We start from the raw sequence: 23184 nt of genomic DNA on the forward strand, positions 1-23184 counted from the left end.
CTAAGCTACAAACTAAGAACAGCAAACTGAAGTTAACCTTATTTCCATCTCTCTAAGACCATCCCAGAGCAACTTTGCAGCCTGAAGCTTTGTTTACGTGCCAGCTACCAGGTCAGAAAGTTACTGTCGTTAAACACGCAAGCAAAGCTTTAGCACCAAATTTCTCCCTTTTACTATGTCATGTACTAGAAACAGATACATATTCAGAGAGATTCTTTCAGTCATGGTCTCTTTAATGCTATCCAGTACAAATTTATCTCTCTATATTCCATGCTACAACCCAGCATTACTGCCCCTTATTAAACAACCACTTACATGAGCCTCTGAAACATCCCCGGCACTGTCACAGCGGCATTCTTGCTCCCTTGAGACAAGAGGTCAGAGCAGAGCAAGTCCCAGCTACTCGAGATGCTCGCCACAGAACATTTTGGAGGACACCTTTGAAAGTTAACACAAATGACAGCCTGCTGAGATACACATAGCATACTCCCCAATATAGGTGCAATTTCTGGGATCCACTTTTTATTCTCTAAGACATCAGTCCTACAGGAAGACCGCTCCATACAATCAAATAGCATGTTTTAGCACAACTCTTTAAAATCAAGCTGTAACTTGGCAAAACTGTCAGATTTCACAAATGAAAAATATTTTTAAAATCTACGTGTTTCTAGCATCAACAGGTCCTTTTATGGCACACGTGAAAAAAAAAAACACAAAGCTATAGTTGGTGACCAAATCTCCATCCCCCGAGCCAAATGACAAGCCACATCACGAAGTGAGTTTAACTGCCTCACTCAGACCAGGCTGTCCCTTGGTAAGATGAAGGCAGTCCGTCTGACAGGGACCACATCACACACCCAGACTAACAGAACACCTAAAACTCAGCAGTCCACTTCAGCTACAAAAAGGAAAGCTGTGCTTCAGGTGAAGTTCAAGGATGACTGTCCAACATGGATTCAGAACACAAAGGTACAGTAAAACACCTTCAAGCTCAGTGAACTGAAATGAAACCAACCTCCTGCAGCTGCCCTGACAAGAGCCGGCACTTCACCAGTTGCAGTGTTTCACAAATACTTCTCCGAGGCGTCACGCACTGTCAACAACACATCAGTGATACTGGTTCACAACTGAGGCTGACAAGTGTTTGAGATAAAAAATATTACAATATAAATGCAAATTACTTGGAACCTATTTACAACAGCTAAGCCAAAGAGAACCAGTTTCACTGTGTAAGAGCCACAAGTTATCGCACTCCAGAAGAAACTCTGCTCTTGGTTTAAATCCCAATGATACCAAAGGGTTGTCCTGTTCACTTAAGCAGGTAAGGAATTGATTTTGCACTAGTTTTATTTCTAATAGCAACAAAACCACTCATTTCAACTAAAAATCAGTGTCAGGTTAGCCTGACATTAAAGACTGACTCTAACTCGAATTTTCATCCAAAATCCTTCAGCCCAGCGGCGCAAATCCCTAATTTCACTTTCCACTGGAATCAGAGGGAATTATACACCTAGTATCTTGCACACCTGGCACAAACGAAGATCAGCTTTTAAGATGCAGTCCCATAAAATATCTAATTGCTTAGAAACCTCAAGTCAAAATAACTTTGTACTTTTTAACTCCATGCCCAGTATCATACATACTCTGACTCAAGCATGTAAGGAATTCAATTCTTTATTTGATATCCATAAACCCATAAACGTTGCTATTCTATATTTCTATGCAGGAAGGCAGTTTTCCCCTAAAACATTATGCTTTTTTAATAAACAACAAACTTTAATTCTATTGCGTGAAAAGGGCTACAAATATACATTTGTTAATCAAGCAGACTACACAAATATTTTTGCTTTACAACTGGCACCTATGTTACTGGTACACTTAGCTGGCTCATTTGTCATAGCACTTTGCCCAAACAGCTTCGATTATCACTTTTGGAAATATATGGGCAATTGCAATTATTTTAAAAATAATAATAATGTGCTGAGGCAGGTATTGCAAATTCTTTTTTTTTTTTTTCAGTTGATACTCATGGAGCCCATCTTTATTCGCATGCAGATTTCATTTCACTCTACACCAGTCATCTAATGGCATAAAATAACTTTCGAGTGTCTAGTACAATCGTTAGCAAACCAATTTTACTCCTGCCGTAACGAAGCCTGCAGCAGCGGGTCTGCCATCCTGCCGGTAGATGGTGCTGCAAGAGATTCTCAGGGAACTTTAACGTAGGACAATAGTTGAGAATGAAAAAGTCTGTTAACCCGGTACTATGAAAACAAGAATGCATTTAATAGAAGGGATAAATGTCGACCCTTTCCTGTAAGGAATCATACACAGACAAACCAATAAGAGGACTTGAAACTAAGCAATCGGAAATTCTGAACATTTTATATGAACGAAGCACATGCTTAACACAAACTATTTCTTCAAAACTACACAGTACATACGTTGATGGAAAAGTCCTATAGAAAAAATTGACCAACCATGTCAGCACGTCAAACTGCCTAGTACAAGATGGTGGATGGACACAAACTGCGTGAGAACGAGTAATTAAAAAACAGACCACATCCACGGATTAGTACTTCAAAAAATTTCTCTGTCGAGTGTTTGAAAACCAATAAATCCGCTAGGGGGGTAGCAAAAAAGTCGATCAGGACCTTTACCGGCAATAAAATATTTACTCTGAATACACAGAGACTTTAAAGCAGAGGAACACTTGCTTCAAACCTAGAAAAGCCTTAAACCGTACGGAATGGATCCTAGGAAAAAAATTAGACATGTAAAGGTCAATGAACACAATGATTTATTTAAAAAATAAAAAACGTAAAAACGATTTTTTTTCCTCCTTTACAGAAATGTTAATTTCAGTCATGGGATCCGAGTAGGTTTTGTAGAAAAAAATGTAGTAGCCAGGTATCGAGTCCTTACAACAAAGAAAATTCCCCCGTAACCCTCCCCAGTTTTTACTCCAGATCAGCAAGACGCTTCCCACCCCGTACCCACCCCCCAAAAAAAAAAATTAAAACAAGACATTTTTCGTTGCTAGTATAAAAACGACCAAGGTCCAAGTAATAATAAAAAAATAGAGTCCATCAATGACTGTAACACAAAGTATGTGTGTGTGTGGGGCCTAGTCCATCTTCCGAGAGAAAAGAAGTGGCACAGGCAGCAGAGGCGACCCCCAGGGGGCATTTAGGAGCTGCTCCCACAGCGGGGAGGCATTTAAAAGGAGCTGCCCTTCGGCGGGCGAGGGGAGAAACCATTTCGAAGCTGCCCCGTGCCGGAGGGAGGGCTCTGCACGCCGCCCCCCCGGCGGCTACGGGCGCTCCGGCTCAGAAGGAGCCGCCCCCGTAGCCTCCCCCGCCATAGCCTCCTCTGTACGGTCCACTGTTACTGCGGCCCCCCCAGCTGCCGCCCCCTCCTCCGCCTCCTCCGCCGCTCTTCATGGGCCCGTAGGAGGACTGGTGCTGGCTGTAGCTGCCGAACCCGCCGTACCCGTTGCCGTAGTCGCCGCCTCCGCCGCCTCCTCCGTAGGAGCCGCCGCCGCCGCCGTAGGAGCCGTACCCGCCGCCGCCTCCTCCCCCGCCGTAGCCGCCGTAGCTGTTGTAACCGCCGCCTCCCTTGGCCAGCCCGTTGTGGTCCCGGTTACCGGATCCGCCGCCGCCCCGGCCCCGTCCTCCTCCTCCTCGGCCACCCCGCGAGGGCCTGGCCGCGCCGCCGCCCCCCCCGCCCGCCTGGATGTCCTCCTTGGGCACGGCCTTCTTCACCTCTACGCGGTGGCCCTGGATCGGGTGGAACTTGACCACGGCCGCCTTGTCGGCCGCGTCGTGGTTCTGGAAGTAGACGAAGCCGAAGCCGCGCTTCTTGCCGCTCTGCTTGTCGGCGATGATCTCCGCCTTCTCCACGGGGCCGAACTGGCTGAAGTGCTGCACCAGGTCCCCCTCGGCCACGTCCCCCTTGAGGCCGCCCACGAAGAGCTTCTTCACCTTGGCGTGAGCCCCGGGCTTGGCCGAGTCCTCCCGGGACACGGCCCGCTTCAGCTCCACCGCGTTGCCGTCCACGGCGTGCGGGGACGCGGCCATGGCGGCGTCGGCCTCCTCCACCGCCGAGTAGGTGACGAAGCCGAAGCAGCGGGAGCGCTTGGTCTGCGGGTTGAGCACCACCACGCAGTCGGTCAGGGTGCCGTAGGCCGCGAAGTGCTCCCGCAGCCCGGCCTCCGTGGTCTGCACGTTGAGGCCGCCGATGAACAGCTTGCACAGCTGCGAGTTCTCCATGCCGCCGCCGGGAGCGGGGCCGGGGCCGCGCCGGGGCCTGGCGCCGAGGCTCCTCCTCCCGCCGGGGGGCAGCGCCGCCGCCGCTCTTCTCCCCCCCGCCTCCGTCTTGCCGCCTCTTCCCCCGCGCGGCGCCGCTTCAGGGCTGCGGCGGCCGCCGAGCGCTGCCTCCCGTCGGCCGGGCCCCGCGCCTCGCCTCGCCTCACCTCACGGGCACGGCGCGGCCCGGCTGCTGCCGCCGCTCCCGCAGCGCCGAGGGGGTGGGGGGAATGAGGGACGGGGACGGGCTCGGGCACGCACAAAATGGCGGCGGCTGCTCCTCAGGAGCTCGCCCGGCGACTGGTGCCCACACAAAGGGGACGCCGGGAGCCCCGCCCGCCCGCCCGCCGCCTAGCCACGCCCCCTCCGCGCCGCCGCGGCCAATCGGAGCGCGGAACCGGGGGGCCGCCCGCGATTCGCCGTCGGGGGCGGGACTAAGGCTGCGATTGACGGGCGTGGGGGCGAATCGGAGAGCGCGACCTCCGCCGCGCGGCGGCAGGAGGGGCGGGGCTCGCCGCTGACGGACGCGGTGGGCAGCCAATGGGGTTGCTCCGTAACGGCCGCCGGCGCCGAGCGCTCTTCGCGCGCCTCGCTCAGAGGGAGGGAGTGGGAGGGGGAGGGGGCGGGGCCGGCCCGCGCTGCGCCACTGCGTCAGCCCGGCGGCGGGCGGCCAATGGGCTCCCTCCTGCCCGGCGCGCGCTTTCTCCCCGGCGGCCCCGCCCCCGCGGGCGGGAGCGTTTGAAAGGCGGGGCCGGGGGCGGCGGCTGAGGTAGCGGGGCCGCCGCAGCCGCAGCACGGCCCGGCCGCTTTGGTTTCTTTCTCCCGTTCCCATGAGTCCGGCTGCCGCCCCCCAGCCCGTGTTTGTCCCTTCTAACCCGTCCCGTGCCCCTTTGCTCCTTTCCAGTCTCTCAGTCTTAAAGAGTTTTCCTTGAAGTCCCCGTAGAATACCTGCTTTATGCCCCAGTTCTTGGCTTCCAAAAGTCTGTCAGTGCTGTCTCGTTCTCTACATCACCCAACAACGTGGGCATCAACACTCGCCACCACGCTGCCCAAGAGGCGAACCACTGCTGAGCCTGGCCACCAACCAGCGAGCGAGTCGGGCTGTGGCAGCTGGACAAGCTGGTCACCCACCCTACCTTACCTTACCTTACCAAGGCACAGAGGGGAAAGCCAGAGAGGTTTTCTGCAAACCAGAAATCCTGGGGACTGGGTCAATCAAAGCTGAGAATCAGACTTGCTTTCCAGCAAGTTCACCCCCTTGGGTCCCTGTCAGACACATTACAGTCTCCTGCTGAGAGAGACTAGAACAAGCCTCCAGTTCAGCCCCTGGTAACAGGCTGTAGCTGCCTCGGTTTCCTTGCTCGATCCCCTGACTGCCAGTGTTGGCGCGAGGGAAGCAGCAGAACTGCAACATCCCCCGATTCCGATCAGCTGCTGTGCAAAACGCACTCTTGGAGACTCAGATACCAGCACAACACTGACTGTGGCAGAAGGGTGAGTTAAGTACAGCCCCAAATGAAGGCCAGAGAGGCTGAAAGTTTCAGCACAAAGCGCGATTCTTCCTTATCCCCCTTCAGATGGTGTCAGCTCCTGAGGTTAACCCTGACAGGAAAACTCTGGCCTCATTTCTGTCAGCAGGCCAAGCTTTTGGTCTTTAAACTTAAAGGCCACGATTATCATCAACCAGTTCAATTAATATTTGCAATATAGTAATCCAATTTTTATTAAATTGTGGTTTTCTGCTATAGCCCAGTCTTTTAAGAGTAACATTTACATGACAGCAATATTAAATCGCCATGTTCGACTGCCACTCACAAGGAAAAACACCATGTGTTTAGATCCATTTATCTCAATGCATGAACAGACACAATCATTGTAGCTAGTTTAGAAAAGAGAATAGGCCCATAGAATCACTGAAATATTTGTGGTTTAAAAATAACCATACCCTACTCATTTAAAAAGAAAAAAAAAAAGCTTTCCTAGAGGCTGTGTAAAAGTTCCACACAATTACAGGAAATACAGAAATATGTTTTGCCTACTCCTTATCGCAAAAACTGTGTAGCCCTTCCCAAGCTAAAATAATGTCTATTTCATGTAGAAAATAACCCATGAGAGTTTTATAGACTGTTAATAATTTACAGCAAAAAGGAGGAAAAATTAAGAAGAGCTAATTATGGACACCAAGGAAAACGGAACGCTTTGTTATGGCTCACTTTTCTCCCTGAAACAAGAGGGACAGGTACGCCAAGGAAGAGATCAAAGAAAGAAGTCCCTGCTTCTGTCAGCAGGAGGAGGAAATGAGGGGTTTTAAGACGTGAACAAATCACTAGGGAAAATCAGTAGCTGACCACATTCAAATATAACCCAAAAATTTCCTCTTCATTTGCACTTCTCACTGGTTGATTTATGAAAAGGAACAAGTGATAAAAACCTTTAAAATATATATACCCGTCTCTTGCAGATAGAAGTGTCTCCTCTGATACTACAGAAAGCCTTAGTGGGTAGGACCCATTCCTATGAACGATGTGCTCCTACTTGCTCCTGAAATGAGCCTTTTCCATCTAGTTGCTGTGAGCCACTGCAAACGTGCGATACACAGCACCTATGCAGGGGGCACAGAACCAAAAAATGAGTCTCACGCTGTGCATGTGAGACGTCCCCTGTCTAAACCAGACAACACTCCTGCAGCTACCGCAGTTTCCCTACCTTTTTTTTCCCTTATTTTTGTAACTGTTTGTAACTACATATGATTAAATACCTAATACCAATCTATGTATTTTGAAGTTCTTAGGCAAACACCACTAAAAACAAATACATGCTCTTCCCCTCCTCACAGGGCAGTTGCAGCATTAAATCGTTTCAATGCTGATAGCAAATTACAGAATAAGAATGCATTGTTTAAGCAGTTCGTTTCGAACACAGGCTAATGCTCCACCTGCAGCACTACCTAAAGAAAATGCGTTTCTCAAACAAGAGTCACTGGTCAAATAAAGCAGTGTGTAAAATGTCCTCGTGGGATATTTTAGTTAGTATTCGAATATTAGAAAGAAGAAAAAAAAACATTATTTTCAGGCATAGAACATTCAATTTATTCCAGTAGAAAGCATACTACCGAGATCCACAGGAGGGCATCACTGCTTAAGAGATCATAAAACAGGAATTTGAAGAGTTCATTTCAGGCATTGAGCTTCCTACGTTACTATATATTTTCAGTAAAAGCTGATACAAAATACATCATTAAGGAAATCATTATAGCATTTTTTATCACTAAAGACATATCCTTCTGTGATGCTGTTTCATGGGTCCAAATTTCTAAGACAGAAAACGAATACTGAAGGATAGATCTTCAGGGGCAATAGAATGATATTAAGAAGTCGAAAGCAACTCTTAAATTCTAAACATTCTGATTATTTAACACCTTGTATAAAAACAAAGTAATTGCCTTTTAATTTGTTTCAACCCCTTTAATCTCGTTTTTATCAGTGCTGTTGGCTTCCATAATCAACATGTGTTGTTGATTTGTTTGTTAGAACAATTTAAGTGTGTCGATAGATTTTTTTAAAAATGAATTTAAGTACGCAGGTTTTTAGTAATGCAGTGCAATCCTCTAGATGTAGGTTTAGTTTTACCTTCCGGCAGACAGAACGCATATTGAAACCTACAGGATTCCTTCATGCAGGCTGTTTGCAGAATGAGTTCTGCATTGACATTATGCTCTTTGAAGACTATATTAACATTATTTTAATACATCCTGGCTATATAGATTTCATCCCAAATTTTTCTAAACATGCATAGGCCAAAATGGTCAGGAATAGAGGGGACTCAACCATAATTTACCAGATCACTTGGAGATCTACACACATTCAGACAAGGATTTTTAATTTAATCATATCAGAGAGGTATTATAAAAGACTCTTAGAAGTTTCACTCCCACCAAATCAACACCCCAGGCAGAGAGTAATTTTGCAGTTAATAGGAAGAAATTTTTGATAAAACATGCAGGAGCAACAGAAACTTCCCCATCCTGGCCCCTTGCTTAAGCTATGAGTGTGAAGAACTTAAAAAGAGGTAAAACCTTCCTTGAGGAAGCTATTGTGTTTTTGGTTTTAAGGCAAAATATTTATCTTTCATCCTGTTCTGCTGTTTATACGTTAATCTGCAGAAACTTCAAATCTGTGATCTTACTTTTGAGACTAGCATGAATTACCACTGGTTGGGACAGGGTTTGCATTGAAAAGAGTGATTAAAATGCACTGAGAGGGAACTAGACACTTTTACCTATCTAAAGTTTCAATAGGACACTCCTTGGGATAAAAATTTATGTGCTGTGCAAATTCAGATGGGGAATAAAACACTTTACCCCTCTCCTTTATTTGCTTAATGCAAAATAAGATATTCTACAGATAAAAAGGTATCTGTAGAATACCCCACAGGAACCATTTATTCAGTAAGCACTATCAAAAGTTTACCTTACTGAGCAAAATCTTCCCTGAGTGCCTTGTAAGGGGACTGTGCTGAAAGAGAGAAACACATCTTTGTGAAGGGTGAAGGGGAAAGTCATCAGATAATCGAATTTGCATCCTCTTCTTTGGACTTATATTACCATTTTTCCTTAAATCCTGCCCTCCCTCTACTGTTTTCTCTGAAGCTCAATTTCTCTTTTCCTCTTTCATCTTTCCACTCGTCTGTCATAATTGATGATTTCCTTTCTTCTCCTTCCTAAAAGTTTATATAAGAGCTGGTCATAATTTGGAGCGATGGGATGAAAGTAAGACAGGAAAAGACAGTCTGAAAAGTCAGAAAAACATGTCAAGGATCAAAGAGTCTGGCAACGCTGAGACAGATGTGAAAGGGTAGATCTTTCACTATATCCTGGGCTAAGATAGACCAGGATCATAAGTTTTGCCTAAGGAAGAACAAATCCTGGAGCCAGCAGCAATATTGTCCATGCTCTGATCTTTTAAACCTGCAAATCTTTGTCTGTTTTATGTATTTTTGGGTAAAATTAAAATCTAGTAGCTTTTTTTTTTCCCCTTAGCTATTCCTAGCCCCCATCTATTTCCTGTTCCAGAGAATCTTTGTAGGGCACTTTTTTGTCTTTCTTTTGCATGTCTGACATTTAGCTTTGTTTGAAAACAGCACCTGCCTGAAACCAGCTGTAAGATGCTGCTCAAGGAATTTTAAAATGAGGTGTATAAAAAGTAAGGCTTTCTAGACCCAATATAGCAATCTAGAATTCATATTTTTAATTCAGAAAAAAATATATTACAGCTTGAAACATGCAGGAAAAATTAAACAGAGTGATGAAGAGGAAAAAAACTTCTTTTGATTACTTAGGTATTTCTTAATTAACAATTAGGACAGTAAAAAATTTCATGGCATCAGAAATGCAGGATTTGATGCTCACAGCGTTGTTATAAAGAGCTTGTAGAATGGAAAGGAGAAGATACAAACGATCTTATTCCCCTCAAATGTGTGAGCTATTCAAGTAATCCATTCTTTGGCAGAGATCACTCTTGGAAAACATCAGCTAGAGAAGTTCTAGAAAGCTACAAAGGATTGAATCAGGGTTTGGAAAGTGGAAACTATTATAAAATAAAAATTAATGCAGTCACACTCCTATTACAATTACTCATATATCTTATCTCTTTTTCAGTAAGAAAATAGAAAAGTGACTTGGCTGACCCAAAAAATAAAGATGCTAACCTTAGAGCCAGAGAAGTGTATCAATCTCCATCTCAATTGTATGCCAGTTGAATAAGGTCCAGAAATTAGCTGAAAGTTCGTGGCACGATATCATTGTAAAAATGAATATGCTATTATAAGTAACTCATTTAAAGTTAAAGCAGATTTTAAAACAGTTGACTTTTCATTCTAGGCATGACCTAATTGAGAGGTAAGGACCACAATGAATAATCAAGGATATTGTAAGGCTGTTCTTTAGAACTATGCAATACAAAGAGTGAAACCTAAACTCCAGATAGTGAACTTCAGGGATTTTTTGTGACAATTTCTTCCAATTAGGAAAAAACTTCCTTATTATGGATCAGTGTTTCAACTGACACGTATATATCAATCCTTCCTCATCTGCATTATCATTGCAGGAAAAAAAAAAAAAAAACAAAAAAAAAACAGTAAAAACTTAGTTGATTTTCAGACGTTGCTAGTTTGGTCAAATCAACCTGTTTGCTGAAGAGATCTTATTGGCGGGTGACCACTCCATGTCCTCTGGCATAGCACATTAGAACCTAAAGAACTCTTTCACCTAGGAAGCTGCTAAGTTGTGTGCATCCTTATGTGCATGCATACTTGAGAAAGCTACTGAGTGTATCAACAGGTACAAAGACTGCTGCACAGCTGCACGCGGAAGCAACCAAGCAAACTAATCGGAAGCAGAAGGCTGGAGGGGTCAGCCACCAGCAAAGTCCCCTGCTGGGCAAGGAATCACGTAAACACCAAAGGAAAAGGGGAGCTTTGCCTCAAGGGACTTCTGTGCTAGAGAATTCCTCAACAAGAGGCTGTTGCCACTACTACAGGCATTATTACAATTTTAAGGCTGGAAATACTGTTTCTTACGGCTTCTGGTCACTTACCCTGACCTTCCACGCTGCCCACGGTGCGTATGCCATCGCGACAGCGTGCCTTCACTGTACCCAAGATGAGGCTTCGTATACGTGGACCCCGGTTAGCGATGAGCTGGCTGGCTCAGAGGGCAGTGCCAGGGCCCTGTGCTTGCCATGGTTAATTGCCCCCTGACTTACAACTACCCTGGGAACATCCACCCGAGCTGAGGTCATGGCTCCAGCTGCAACAGAACAAGCGGCTGGGAAAAAATGTTCCAATTGGAATTACGATTCCAATATTATTATTATAATTGCAATAAATCTGATGAGGTGATTATCAGTATAATGACTCGCATTCAGTATAATGAGACTCGGTACGCTGATTAGTTTAGAGGGGTTTTTGTTCATTTGTTTGTTTTGCAAACTAATACTGCAAACTGAAATCCCCCGATAAAACTCAAAAAAACATATCCAAACTCCTACCAGTTCCTACAATATAGAGGGATTTTTGAACCGCTGAAAACCCACAAAGATAGAGTTACTAAATTTACACTTGACTGGGCTTTACTAAGCCAGTCACAGTCTTATCCACAATGTATTTTTAATATTTTGTTATCAAGTTACATATAAAGGTTGCTTCTCACTAGTTGCAGTCCTGCCTTCCAGTTAGCTATCAATGTCTACAGATAAAGGACATTTTCCATTATTTTTATTGTGCTATTTAGAAATAACACAATAATTTACGTAACGTAAATAACATTCTGCTATCCATTAACCTTTTATGCAAATAGACACTACAGCATTTGGGTGAAAACAATACACCTGGGTCCCTTCACACACAGCCATAGGGTTCCAGTTAGCAGATCTACCTTTGACCTCGAGCACAAGCAGACCAGGAGCAGCTACACCCATAAGCCTCCCATGTCGGATGTGAACTAATTCACAACAGGTTACAATAAAATTAAGTCCACAGAAGGTAGCAGATTGACATGATTGTAAAATAAATGGGATCACACGTTAAACACTTCAATCCTTCCACAGATGGAGGACTGCACACAGTATTATATTAGAAACAGATGCCTATGTAGATAAGCGGTCTGATCTTTGTTTGAAATTTATAAATAGAATCAGAACATCTTTTAATTTGACTGACTTATTTCATTTATAAACAGATAGTGCACTTTTATGGCTTGTTCTGATGCTCGTCTAGCACATTCCGTTTTTAGGTCTTGATTCGCTTCCCGGGTTACCCTACAACCAGAAGCAGAAACTCTAGAGTACTTTAGAAAAGCTTTAGAATATTTTTTCACATAAGCAAAATCACCAAGTGCTAGAAATATTTTTAAAAAGGTACGTTCACATTGCCCAGTCATAGCAGTTTGGCTAAGATTTCAGAATTCAGAGCCCACTCTTGGAATAAAAAGCAATAGCCCAAAATAAAGAGAAGGAAATTTTAGAGGGAGGTGTTAAGTAAGTCTTCCTAACAGTAAATTTGGCACTTGAACACACAAACTAGGATTACCGCTGACGTTTACAAAACAGGTTAGGCAAATGCATCACGAATAGACAGAAATGTACTAGGAGCAGGGGATTGATCTGGCTGATCTCAGAGGCCCCCTCCACCCCAATTTCCCACAAATACAACAGCACAACCAACAACATGTTCAGCTCACGAGTTCCAACCTGCACTCCAAGCACAGCATCAGTCTTGCTTACCCCCAAACCCTACTGCTCTCCAAAACATTCTCTCCAAAATACAGCAGCAGTAAGACAGGCTCCGGTACTCACACATTTTGTCTGCAAGTTTCGGCTTCTCTAATGAACAGAGACTCCTCATCTAGTTTTCCTGAGTCTGCCCCACACAAACTCTGGCCCATTTCCTATTGCCTCTGCTTTTTCTAGCTCTGGAGAGCCCCAGGCTAGGTCAGCGTAAGGGACCGGGATACTGGGGGCTAAGGGGACCCAGGCAGGAATTGAAGAGTGCAAAATCAATACTCCAAATACCACGTCCCAAGGAAGACTGGTTCATTTCCTGTTCCATAAACGTCCACACTAAACATTTACTAGGCAAATGCTGAATGCTAATATTTGTGAGCGAGTGACTGTATAAAGTATGGTCTTTTACTGGAAAAAGAGTAAGAATAATAAATCCCTTTTTCAACACGTCCCAGTGCAATGTGTCAGGCTTTGCTTTTCAGGAAGATTTTTACAACTGGAGTGAAATTTTAAATAGGAATTTAGAGTGAAAAATATGATGAACTTAATTGCAATAGAGCAAACGATACACTTAATAGGACGTGCATGCTCTAAGAAGCTTACTGTATTTTCATCTCTCTGTCAGTTAAAAAAGCAATAAGCCATCTGCAAATGTTTATGTATGAAATCCATTGTAGGGAAAACATTTGCACTACACAGCAGATAAGATAATTGAAAATGAAATTGCAAGACAAGGTGTTTGACAGGGCGGAGGGAAGCAGCACAGTGGAGGAAAAACCATCCCCATGACTACTGGGCTTTTCTCCTCCCTGCTCAGTGCTGTTTGCCTCTTCTTGGATTCCAGAGCTTGTTTTATTCCTCAGCAGCCCTTCTGCAGCCTGGCGGATTCAAGCACAGTTGGAAATAGCGGAACTGTGGCTTGTTTCAGAAAAAGAAGAAAGGAGAGTTTAAGTATAGCTTTAGCAGCAGATGGCTCTGCTTTGGATCCTTTCATACACAAAGGAAATGTGTTTGCTGGCTTTGTAATTAACTCGAAAAGGGAAAAGAAATTTTGTTAAAGACAGTGTGGATATGACTTGAATTTTTCATCAGGTAAGAAGTTAGAGAATCTATAAACCTCAGAGAAAAGTTACTGAAATATATATTTTTAAAAGCTTATTGTATTCTGTGCATCCTCTATTTAAAATTGAATGGAAAGTTTCATTCAGCTTTTATCTGTGCAATACTCTGGAACTTAGTAAGCAGATGATGTTTGCAACCAAAGTATTTACTGCTCACTGCAAAGGGACGGAACTATGTATTTTTAACATCAGTAAGAAAATACTTAGGAAAAGAAAGCTTTTTTAAGACTTATTTTATTATAGACTATGCATTCAACTTTATTTTGCTTACGCGTGTTTTAGTAATGCTTCTGCATTTAGAGGAATGAAAGAACTGGGCTAAGTGGATTATCATTTCTTACATTGTTAAACTCACTATTTATGGTAGAGAATCTTTTTTGAAATGCATGGATTAGGGACTGAAGAAAGTAGCAGAGACATCAGTTCCCTTGTTAAACACTGCAATCCATTTCTGACATCAGCTGGAGTTGCAGTTCAGGGACACTGATTCCTCTAATATTTGTTTAAAAAAAATACCAGTAGGCATTACAGCCGTTTAACACGCTGCAGTGAGTACTAGTGTAACTTATTTTCTAATGCTGTTAATACTCCAGATGTTTAAACAAGACAGATATAATTGTTTTATTGGTAAAGGAAATGTTTGAATTGCCTTTCAGAATGACACGAACTAAAGCGTCCACTTCTTAACTCAGAGTACAAAGCAAATAGAGAAAAGAAATTAATCTTTTTTCCGAGAAAAGCCTGGCAATGTAGATGATCAATGTGCCTAAAGCTAAAAAACTGAGTGAACTGACCAGCAGGTCAGTGCGGGGACTTTTCCTTACTGGTAGGAAGTGCCAAAGAAGCCCAACTGTCCACAACAAATTCTTGGGAGAGGACATGCAGCACTCGCCATCAAACTGTGTTGGACAACCACGGAAAAATAAGTGAGCAGAGCAAATAGTGCATAAAATATTACCAACCTGGCTCAGCCTCATGTCCTCTGAGTCCCCACAGCTTCTCTGGCTAACACAAAAAGCAAGGAAGAGCGAAGCTTTCTTTGAGGGTATCTGGTTTCCAAGCCAGATCCCCTACTAACACCTGATCTTTGCTTAAAGGGCAGGTCCCAGGTCCGGGGGAGCCAGGTGAATACCCCAGGCAGCGCAAAGAGAAAGCTCTCCACTGGGACAAAGCAGCCAGACGTGGGACCCTTACACCTCTGGAAGTGGCAGCAAAGCTCATGGGGGCAGCATTTACCACCGGCTGGCCCCTTGCCTTTCCAGCACGTGCATCCTTCCATGTGATAAATCCAGCCAGGCAATTAGTGCTCCTCTAGGGAAAAGCAGCTTACAGCACATTGCAGGAAATGTGCTGCCTGGAGCTGCCGTCGCCCAGGCACATCGTCTGGGTCTGCAGGGTACGACTACGCTAGCTTCAGAAACCCTGCAACTTTGCCTGGACTCAGTAAGAGGAGTTTTTGCAAGTTGGTGCACTGAGTAGGGCACACAGCTCCTGTTCCTCACCTACCGGACTCGGGACATTTGTAAAAGGTCAATTTGAGCCACAGGACTTCAATAGCTCCTGCAGCAAGGTTGACAGAGTTTCTATGCTATTCCCTCCCTGCAGCTGTAACAGGGCCCTGCTGGGTTATTTAGGAAGACTTCAGGACTTAATATTATCCCCTTACTACAAAATAAGTCATATTTGGAACATGAACCATATATGTTCACATAAATCTACAGCCATTTCTCAGTCCAACATGACTACACTAAAATACACTATAAAAATACATTTTAATCAGATTGACAATGGTAATGGATTCTACAAAGGTTTGTTGGTGGTTGTTGTTTTTAATCCTAATTTGAAGAACCCAAACTGATGTCAAGCAGAAGTATGAGAATAAAGCAGTACAAGATCTAACCTTATGTGGAATATTCTTTGTGGGACACCAAACAGTTGTAAAATCTTAGTTCCCAGTTTAGCCTTGGACTTGCATTTAATCTTGAACAAGGCACTAAATAGTTCTTATTCCCTACTGATTAAATAATGGCAATCATTTGTGTATAAAGGCTGATGAATCTTCTACATATAAACATTATTTCTAGTAATAATAAAACATCCACCCATCCCTTCCTTTTTTCTGCATCCTGTAACGTTCCTCTGCTCCTTCATCCCGTTGTCTCCACAGGGCTCACAACACTTTGGTATTTAAGACTAGGGGTGAAGAATGACCTCCTTCCCACCAGTTCTCCAATAACTCCTACTACAAAAAGGAATTACGGTGAGAGTTTTGAAAAGTATATGTATAGAAGATATTTACCCATCTTTAAATTTTAAAAGTAACTCTTACATCCTTTTTTTTTCCTTTCCCAGGTTGGAAACACAGTCTCTTTCTAGTCAGAAAGCTGGTGAGCCTTTGATTTCAGATAAACTTTTTAATTCAATGATAAATTCAAACCCATCAAGATTTTCTGCTGAAAATATTTCTTCCCATTGCTATTAGTTTTATAACAACAGGATTGGGTTGTATCAGATTTTTGCTTGACATCTGTTAATGCTAGAACTGAAAGAAGAATCAGCTCTGTGTCTCTAGAGGACATGTTGCATTTAACCACAGAAAATGTTGAGGTTATCATTTGTCAAACTTGTCCAACAATGAACAGTGTGTAGAGAAATGAAAAAGATGATCTTTGGCAACTAAAGGTATGGAAGTGATTGGGCATATAACTAAGATGTGATCTTTGTTTGGTTTACATTTTTCTCAGACAAGGTTGAGGAAAAACGATATGCTACCTTTAACACATAAGTGAAGCAAGAAACTCCCTTAAAGATGTCATTTGTAGAGGTGTGGAATATCACTTAAGCTCAAGCACACATCATTCTGGATTAAACCAGAGGGATTTGGTGTATTTGTTCACACCGCTTTGTAGTTTTAGAGAAAATGTAAGCGTGATGCCTAAGCTAGCAATGTGATGGCAAGTCCCAATTCTTCATTTTTTCTGCTAACAAAAAAGCATCTGACTCTTCTCATTGGAATTCCTCAAGCCTTGCTAAATCTTTGTCTGAGACGGATCTTAAAATATTTCACTTTGAAAAGCAAAATTTATCCAGTTAGTAAAAGAGGATTTGTATGAAAACATTCATGCAAGTTTAAACAGAGCTATCACTGCTACTTCTCATATACCACGGTCTGTTATAGCTCTGTAACAGTCAGTGCAGAACCTCAGGAAAGGCGCATCAACCTCCATCCACATTTCTATCGATACAAAACCACTAATACCAGACCACTTGCCTTTTTTTTTTTTTTTTCCAGAATTCTTCAGTGCTGTAAGTATTTATAACAGATTTGCTCAAACCTTCAAGGAGACCAAACACAAAGATAGAATCATGGTAATCACTGCCTTGGAAAGCTCCAAGCAAAACACCTTCTGAGCTTTAAGGGCAGGGACATGCTCATAGATGCAAAATCTTCATGGCTAAGTTTTGGCACAGGCTGGGAGATGCTTCATGATGGATAAAGCCATTCAGCATCCTAGTGAGATTTTATCTAACAGAACTATCTCAAACAGCAGCTATTCCCAGTTTTTTAACTTTGATACGTGCCAACCTTCCTTCCCTGTGGTATTCTTGCTTATTACAGCCTACGCAGTGGTTACAACAGTGGGGCTTTTCGGAAATCTTTGCCTCATTGTTATAATAAAGAGACAGAAAGAAGTTCAAAATGTTACAAACATTTTGATTGCCAACCTCTCTTTATCAGATGTCTTGATCTGCATCATGTGTATTCCCGTCACAGTTGCATATACTTTAATGGACTACTGGATATTTGGGGAAGCTATGTGTAAAATAAGCTCCTTCGTACAAAGTATGTCTGTCACAGTCTCCATTTTCTCACTTGTCCTGATTGCTATCGAGAGATATCAGTTAATTGTGAATCCACGTGGCTGGAAGCCTAATATTTCACATGCCTACTGGGGAATCATTTTCATCTGGTTTCTTTCCCTTGTAATATCCATTCCTTTTTTAATATTTCACCAATTAACTGATGAACCCTTCAAGCATCTATCTTTCCATAGTGACTTCTATAAGAACAAAGCTGTGTGCATTGAAGCCTGGCCCTCTGTTACAGAACGACTGATTTTCACCACTAGTCTGCTGGTTTTCCAGTACTGCTTGCCCCTGGGGTTTATTTTTATCTGCTATCTCAAGATTTTTGTATGCCTCCGGAGGAGACACAGTAAAATAGATAGGATGAGAGAGAATGAGAGCAGACTGAGTGAAAACAAAAGGATTAATATGATCTTGATATCCATTGTTGTGACCTTTGCAGCTTGCTGGTTGCCTCTCAATATATTCAATGTTGTTTTTGACTGGAACTATGAGGCACTGATGAGCTGCAATCATAATCTAGCATTTACACTGTGCCACCTTGTGGCCATGATCTCAACGTGTATCAATCCCATCTTTTATGGGTTTCTCAACAAGAATTTTCAGAAGGATTTGATAGTATTAGTTCACCGCTGCAGATGCTCAGCATCACAAGAGAAATATGAAAACATTGCCCTTTCAAATCTGCACACTGATGTATCTAAGGGATCTCTGAAATTAAACAGTCCCCCTGTGGATATCTAAAATAATCCAGCAGCAGTTTCCAAAATTTTGTATTTTGTTGCAGATGACCTTTTTCTACAGGTCTTGATCCCGTTACCACTGAAGTTAAAGGTGGTTTCTGCCATTTAGTTCAGCAAAACTGGGATTACGCTCCCAAAGGCATACTGTTAGCAGGTACTTTATGATATCATTAATGCTTAAAAAAAAAAAAAAGAAGAAAAAGGAAAAAAAAAAAGCCCGCACTTCCATGAGTCTTAAAGATCAATAATAAGGAATTATCAACAGTATTAACATCTTACTTTTTAATCCACAATTTCCAGGTCACTGACATACTACCTTAGACCCACTGATGATAATCCCTAAGCCTCCACCAATATCTTCCTTCCAACCACCACACAGTTTACTTGGGTTTGATACCAGTTCAGACTAGAAATTGAACTTGAACACGAGAAAAGGCTAGAGTTGGATTTTTTTTTTTAAATGAGCACTAATACAGGCCCCATTTGATGTTCAGCAAATTCACCTCAGATAGCTGCTGTTCAAGATGAGATACGTACTTAGCATTTCTCCTAAAAACACTGTATTCTCCTCCAAACCACCAGAAGAGATCATTGCTTTCTCTGTTATCATCATCACCGGCCTTTAAAACAGACCTTTTAGAATCTCCATTATGAAACAGACATGCTATGAATTCAGAGTAACTCATTTGTTTCTTCTACTTATCCAGATTATGGGTTTTTCTTTGAATAGAAAATTAGTTTTGTGCTTTAATTTCAAAAGTATCTTTTTCCACATCTCTGCACTAGCAAGAGATCGCACTTGAGGCAAATGCAGTTGTTTCTATTAGGCCGTGTTTGAAAACAGCTTCTCCTGTAATGCAGTGCATAGAAGCCCAAAGACGTAGCATTGAATACAACTTCTCTCCAACTAAAACATATTAAAAATCATTTTCCAGTTTGGTCATAAAAGTTAAGCAAACATCCTAGAAGTCAACTTGCTTTCTCTCGTCCAAGTGATATAAATGTAATTGTCTGCATTGCTAAAGCCCTTTTCTCTTCTGAGTTTAAAAACAAAAAGCCTTGTTTTAACATCTGTACGTAAAATTCCTTGCAATTTATTCCTTAACTTGAAAAATTTACTTAAGCAAAAAGAATTAATGTTCAGATTAAAATCAGATCCTTGATGTTTCAGCTACGACGAAACTTACCTTAAGGATACAGAATTCCCTTGGATAGGGACCAGCCTTTTCTGTATTCATAGAGTCCTTAAAAGATTCAGTCAGGTCATAGTTCCCTTGTTCTGTTTCTACATCAGTGCAGTCTGTCAGCATCACAGTACTCATCAGAGGAACTGTGAGAAGAGCCTCACAAGCTCTTACAAAAATGCTGGATTGTCAAGTGCTTCCTGATTCCTGCTGAGCAAGAAGACCTCATTGAAACCTATTAGGGCCTGATCCCACTGAAGTCCTGAGCCAGTGGTACTCACAAGAGTCAGAGTGAAAGAATTAGTGACAAGGTAATCGAGTATTTGAGTGACAGGTATGAATTAGTTTTGGAATAAAATAGCATGTTTTTTCTAATCAGATTAAATATAATGCATGTGAAGTAGAGTGCATTAATACACAGCTTAAACACCTGCTTTATGTGTTAAAGAAAGAAAACCAGGAGACAGCTACAGACCTAATAACAATGATCTGACTATTAAGTGTACCTTAGTATTAATTATTTCCATTAACTCCAGCCCTCAGTCAGTTAAATCAGTGGGCTCCCTTTACTGCTGATGCCCACCATCTGCTTGCCCAGCGCAACAGGCGTTTAAGCAAGCAGCAGGCAGTGCCTCGCAGCCAGCACCGCTGCGGACACGCCGTGCGCAAACAGCGCGCCTGCTGCGTGCTCCTGGTGACGGGGACGTGATGGAGTTTGTTCCCTGCTACACAGGGTGGGACTCCAGGGTGAAGTAATTACCTCCGTGGCACTTGCTTAACTGAGAGCAAATGTGATTCAGGAGTTTAACTTCCCTTGGAGACTCCAGTGCCCTACAGAAAGCCATCTGATACAGTCAGATCGCTCGCTGAACAGAGCGCTGCAACAAATTACGGCAGCACAGCTGCTAGAAGCTGGGTTACCAGCCAGCTTGCTCTGAATTTGGGACACCAGTCTCTATCTACCACAGTCTTTCTCATGCTTGAGCACTGTTTACAGCTTCAGGACCCGTGATTAAAACAATTCACAAGCACATGACGTTCACAATATACTCCAATTCATCAGTATTTGACACGAAAGTTAAGATCACTCCGCTCTCCTTGTGGCAAACAGCTCAGACAGGATTTAGTGTTTGAATGAGGCCCAGCTGAGATTCCCGTGCCTGAACTTGGCCTAAGTGGCTCCCATACCAGTGCTGACATCCCACCGACATGCCCAAGTCTGCTTAGATTTACAGTAAAGGTGTTTTTAGTTTCAGGCCCAAAAATGGTTTAAATACAGCCACGGAATAAACGCTACTCTAAGTTATATGGTCAGAAGGCCAGCAGAACCTCTTGTGACCTCAAGGCCAGGAGTGCTGCTGGGTGGCCTCCCCTCACTGTCTCTCTGTAAGTGCTTAGGCAGTGCATTTCTGTGACATGAAATGGTTAATGAAGAAAAAGGTTACCATCGCTTTTTGTGACACCAATTGTCTACTCCTGACATCCTGATCAGAGTTAAGCAATCAATTTTTCCAGTCTGATTCTCGGCATAAGAGGGTTCTTCGTCACCAGGTGGAAGCTCTCTGAGCAGCGAGCCTGCTTCACAATCCAAGGCGAATAATAACACTTGTGCCTTGATTTCTTGTCATTTCTTCCTTACACTGTCATTTGACTCAAGTGCTGATACTCCATGTCTGTTCTGAGCTTTCAGTTATCAAGTATCTCTTCTCTTAATGCTGTACTTTTAAAATTCATGGCTAAATGAACCGAGTACCATCACTGCGTCAAGACGTCACCCTCCATGCTGTACATTCTTTTATTACATCCACTCACTTTATATGCAGTCTGATTTCTGATTTCCAGACAAATCAATAGGAGTGAATTGACTTTAATAGGAATAGGATCGGACAAAAAGTTAATTATTTTTAATACATAAGCATTATGGACTATTGTGACGTGTGACAGTGACACATGTACTGTGCAATATGAAATACTTAAAATGGCACCAGTCACAATATTAAAATGGCAAATGTTACCCCATGTTAGGGAATGGTGAAAACAATATTTTCCCTTATGTTATTGGTATAAAGAGTCGATACAGTTTTAACAACCTTGCTCACCAGAATGTTGTTACTTGATGTAATCTAGTGGAGCTCTGAGAGCTTCCTCAGGGGAGCAGAAACATGGAAATGAATATGGGAAGCTAGACGGGGGTACCTGAACTCTCAAATGCTCTCATAATGTACAAATAAATTCTTAGCAGTGATGTTGTGTAATAAAAAAAAAAAAAAAAACCTTGCATCAGAGCTTCGTTCAAGTGGTTTGGTCAGGTAGACCATAACCATATATTTATAAACATCCTTGTAAATGAATATATCCTTACGTGTATTTGTATTTTATGGTTGATTGGTTTAACTGTAAGCACATGTAACTAGAGTTAGATACTTGGAAAATGACATTTATCATGAAAATGATTCTGTAGAACAGAGAGCTCAGTTGATTATCAATTGTGATTATGTATGTGTATGAATGCAGTGCCAATGATGTGTTATTTAAATACATTGATTCCTCCTGTCTACTGACAAATAAATATTACCCTGTATAAAACTGCTGCATTGCCCAGCTGGTAAATATTATTGCTTATAATATTACTAGAACAGTTCTTATGCAAACAGTTCTGGAAACTGCTTTAGCATTTCATATGTTCACTTGTTATATAAACAGAGATCAGTGAAAAATGAGGTACACTTGCTGTTTCCAGACGAGAAAAGGACTTAAAAGCGCTTTAAATTCTTAGCACTATAAACGCTTAGCTAAAAATGATGCGAACACGCAAACAGCATTCTCAGGGCTCATGGTGCTGACAGCCCTTTTGGTGAAGAAGGACAGAGTCATAAACCTGGGAGGTTTCAAGAGAATTCATGCCTCAAGGGCAGAACAACTTTTTACTACGGTACCTTATGATTTGTACTGAAATATGACCAATGCGTTTGGAATACTGTTTTACTAGACATTTCACAGCTACATTAAATAACATTTGCAATTTGTCAGAGTGGAAGTTTCTCTCCAGCAGATCAGAAAGTTTTATCTGCAGAACAAATACTGAGAGAACTTTTCGGAGTGCTGTATTGCAGCCCAATTATTACATATTTGTTATAGAACTGGCCTCTACCACTGTGTTTTAATTCATTCATCTCCACACATGGGAAAAAGTCTTTTGCTTTTTCTTGTTTAAGCCAAAATCTTCACACCACATTTCCCTGCATTATCACTATTTATTTCCACTTACGATAGAAACTCCCAGGGTGCAACAATGGCACATGTTACTGGGACAGATTCTTGACAAATTCTTGAAAATTATATATAAATAAAGCAGAACTAACCTCAGAGCAAGAAAGAGATGGCATAATTGAGACAGGACACGCTGTTGGTGGATGTATGGAGAAGATCGGGTAACAAAGAGTTCAGGGAGCTTCAGAAGTGCCAGAGGAGCTCTGATGGAAAAAGATGGACAAGCAGAAATAGTTGCGCTTGTCAGCAGAACTCAATATGACTTCCATTTTGTGTGAAGTATTTATTAGACTCGGTACCAAAATGTTTCTTAGAATATAGAAAACAACCGCATCAGAGAGACACTAAACCAAATACAGCACATCCCCCAAAGGGGAAGGGCAAGCTCAGGCATGAGCCTGCTGCCAAGGAAA

General features: G+C 42.6%; 2 protein-coding genes across 4 annotated transcripts; one reads left to right on the top strand and one right to left on the bottom strand.

Moving 5' to 3' along the window:
• Positions 1–1658: 1658 nt before the first annotated feature.
• On the bottom strand, positions 1659–4597 carry HNRNPA0 (heterogeneous nuclear ribonucleoprotein A0). The gene has a single exon (XM_080555086.1). The coding sequence runs from the start codon at positions 4269–4271 to the stop codon at positions 3330–3332; it is 942 nt and encodes a 313-aa protein (XP_080411212.1). The 5' UTR covers positions 4272–4597; the 3' UTR covers positions 1659–3329.
• Positions 4598–4783: 186 nt separating this feature from the next.
• LOC308177570 (neuropeptide Y receptor type 6-like) lies at positions 4784–22784 on the top strand. 3 transcript variants are annotated; one of them, XM_080555073.1, is made up of 3 exons: positions 4784–15967; positions 16060–16094; positions 17000–22784. In XM_080555073.1, the coding sequence occupies exon 3, from the start codon at positions 17194–17196 to the stop codon at positions 18316–18318; it is 1125 nt and encodes a 374-aa protein (XP_080411199.1). In that variant the 5' UTR covers positions 4784–15967; positions 16060–16094; positions 17000–17193; the 3' UTR covers positions 18319–22784. The 3 variants fall into 3 exon arrangements, with proteins under 3 accessions (XP_080411199.1, XP_080411201.1, XP_080411200.1); XM_080555075.1 differs by having other exon boundaries at positions 4784–13678; positions 15875–15967; positions 16060–22784; XM_080555074.1 differs by having other exon boundaries at positions 4784–13678; positions 15875–22784.
• The last annotated feature ends 400 nt before the right edge of the window (positions 22785–23184 follow it).

The sequence above is a fragment of the Anser brachyrhynchus genome, assembly GCF_964034855.1.
Source record: "Anser brachyrhynchus genome assembly, chromosome: 14".
NCBI lineage: Eukaryota > Metazoa > Chordata > Aves > Anseriformes > Anatidae > Anser > Anser brachyrhynchus.

Excerpts from the sequence above, each read along its gene's own strand:
- HNRNPA0 (XM_080555086.1), bottom strand. The coding sequence starts at position 4,271 with ATGGAGAACTCGCAGCTGTGCAAGCTGTTCATCGGCGGCCTCAACGTG.
- LOC308177570 (XM_080555073.1), top strand. The coding sequence starts at position 17,194 with ATGATGGATAAAGCCATTCAGCATCCTAGTGAGATTTTATCTAACAGA.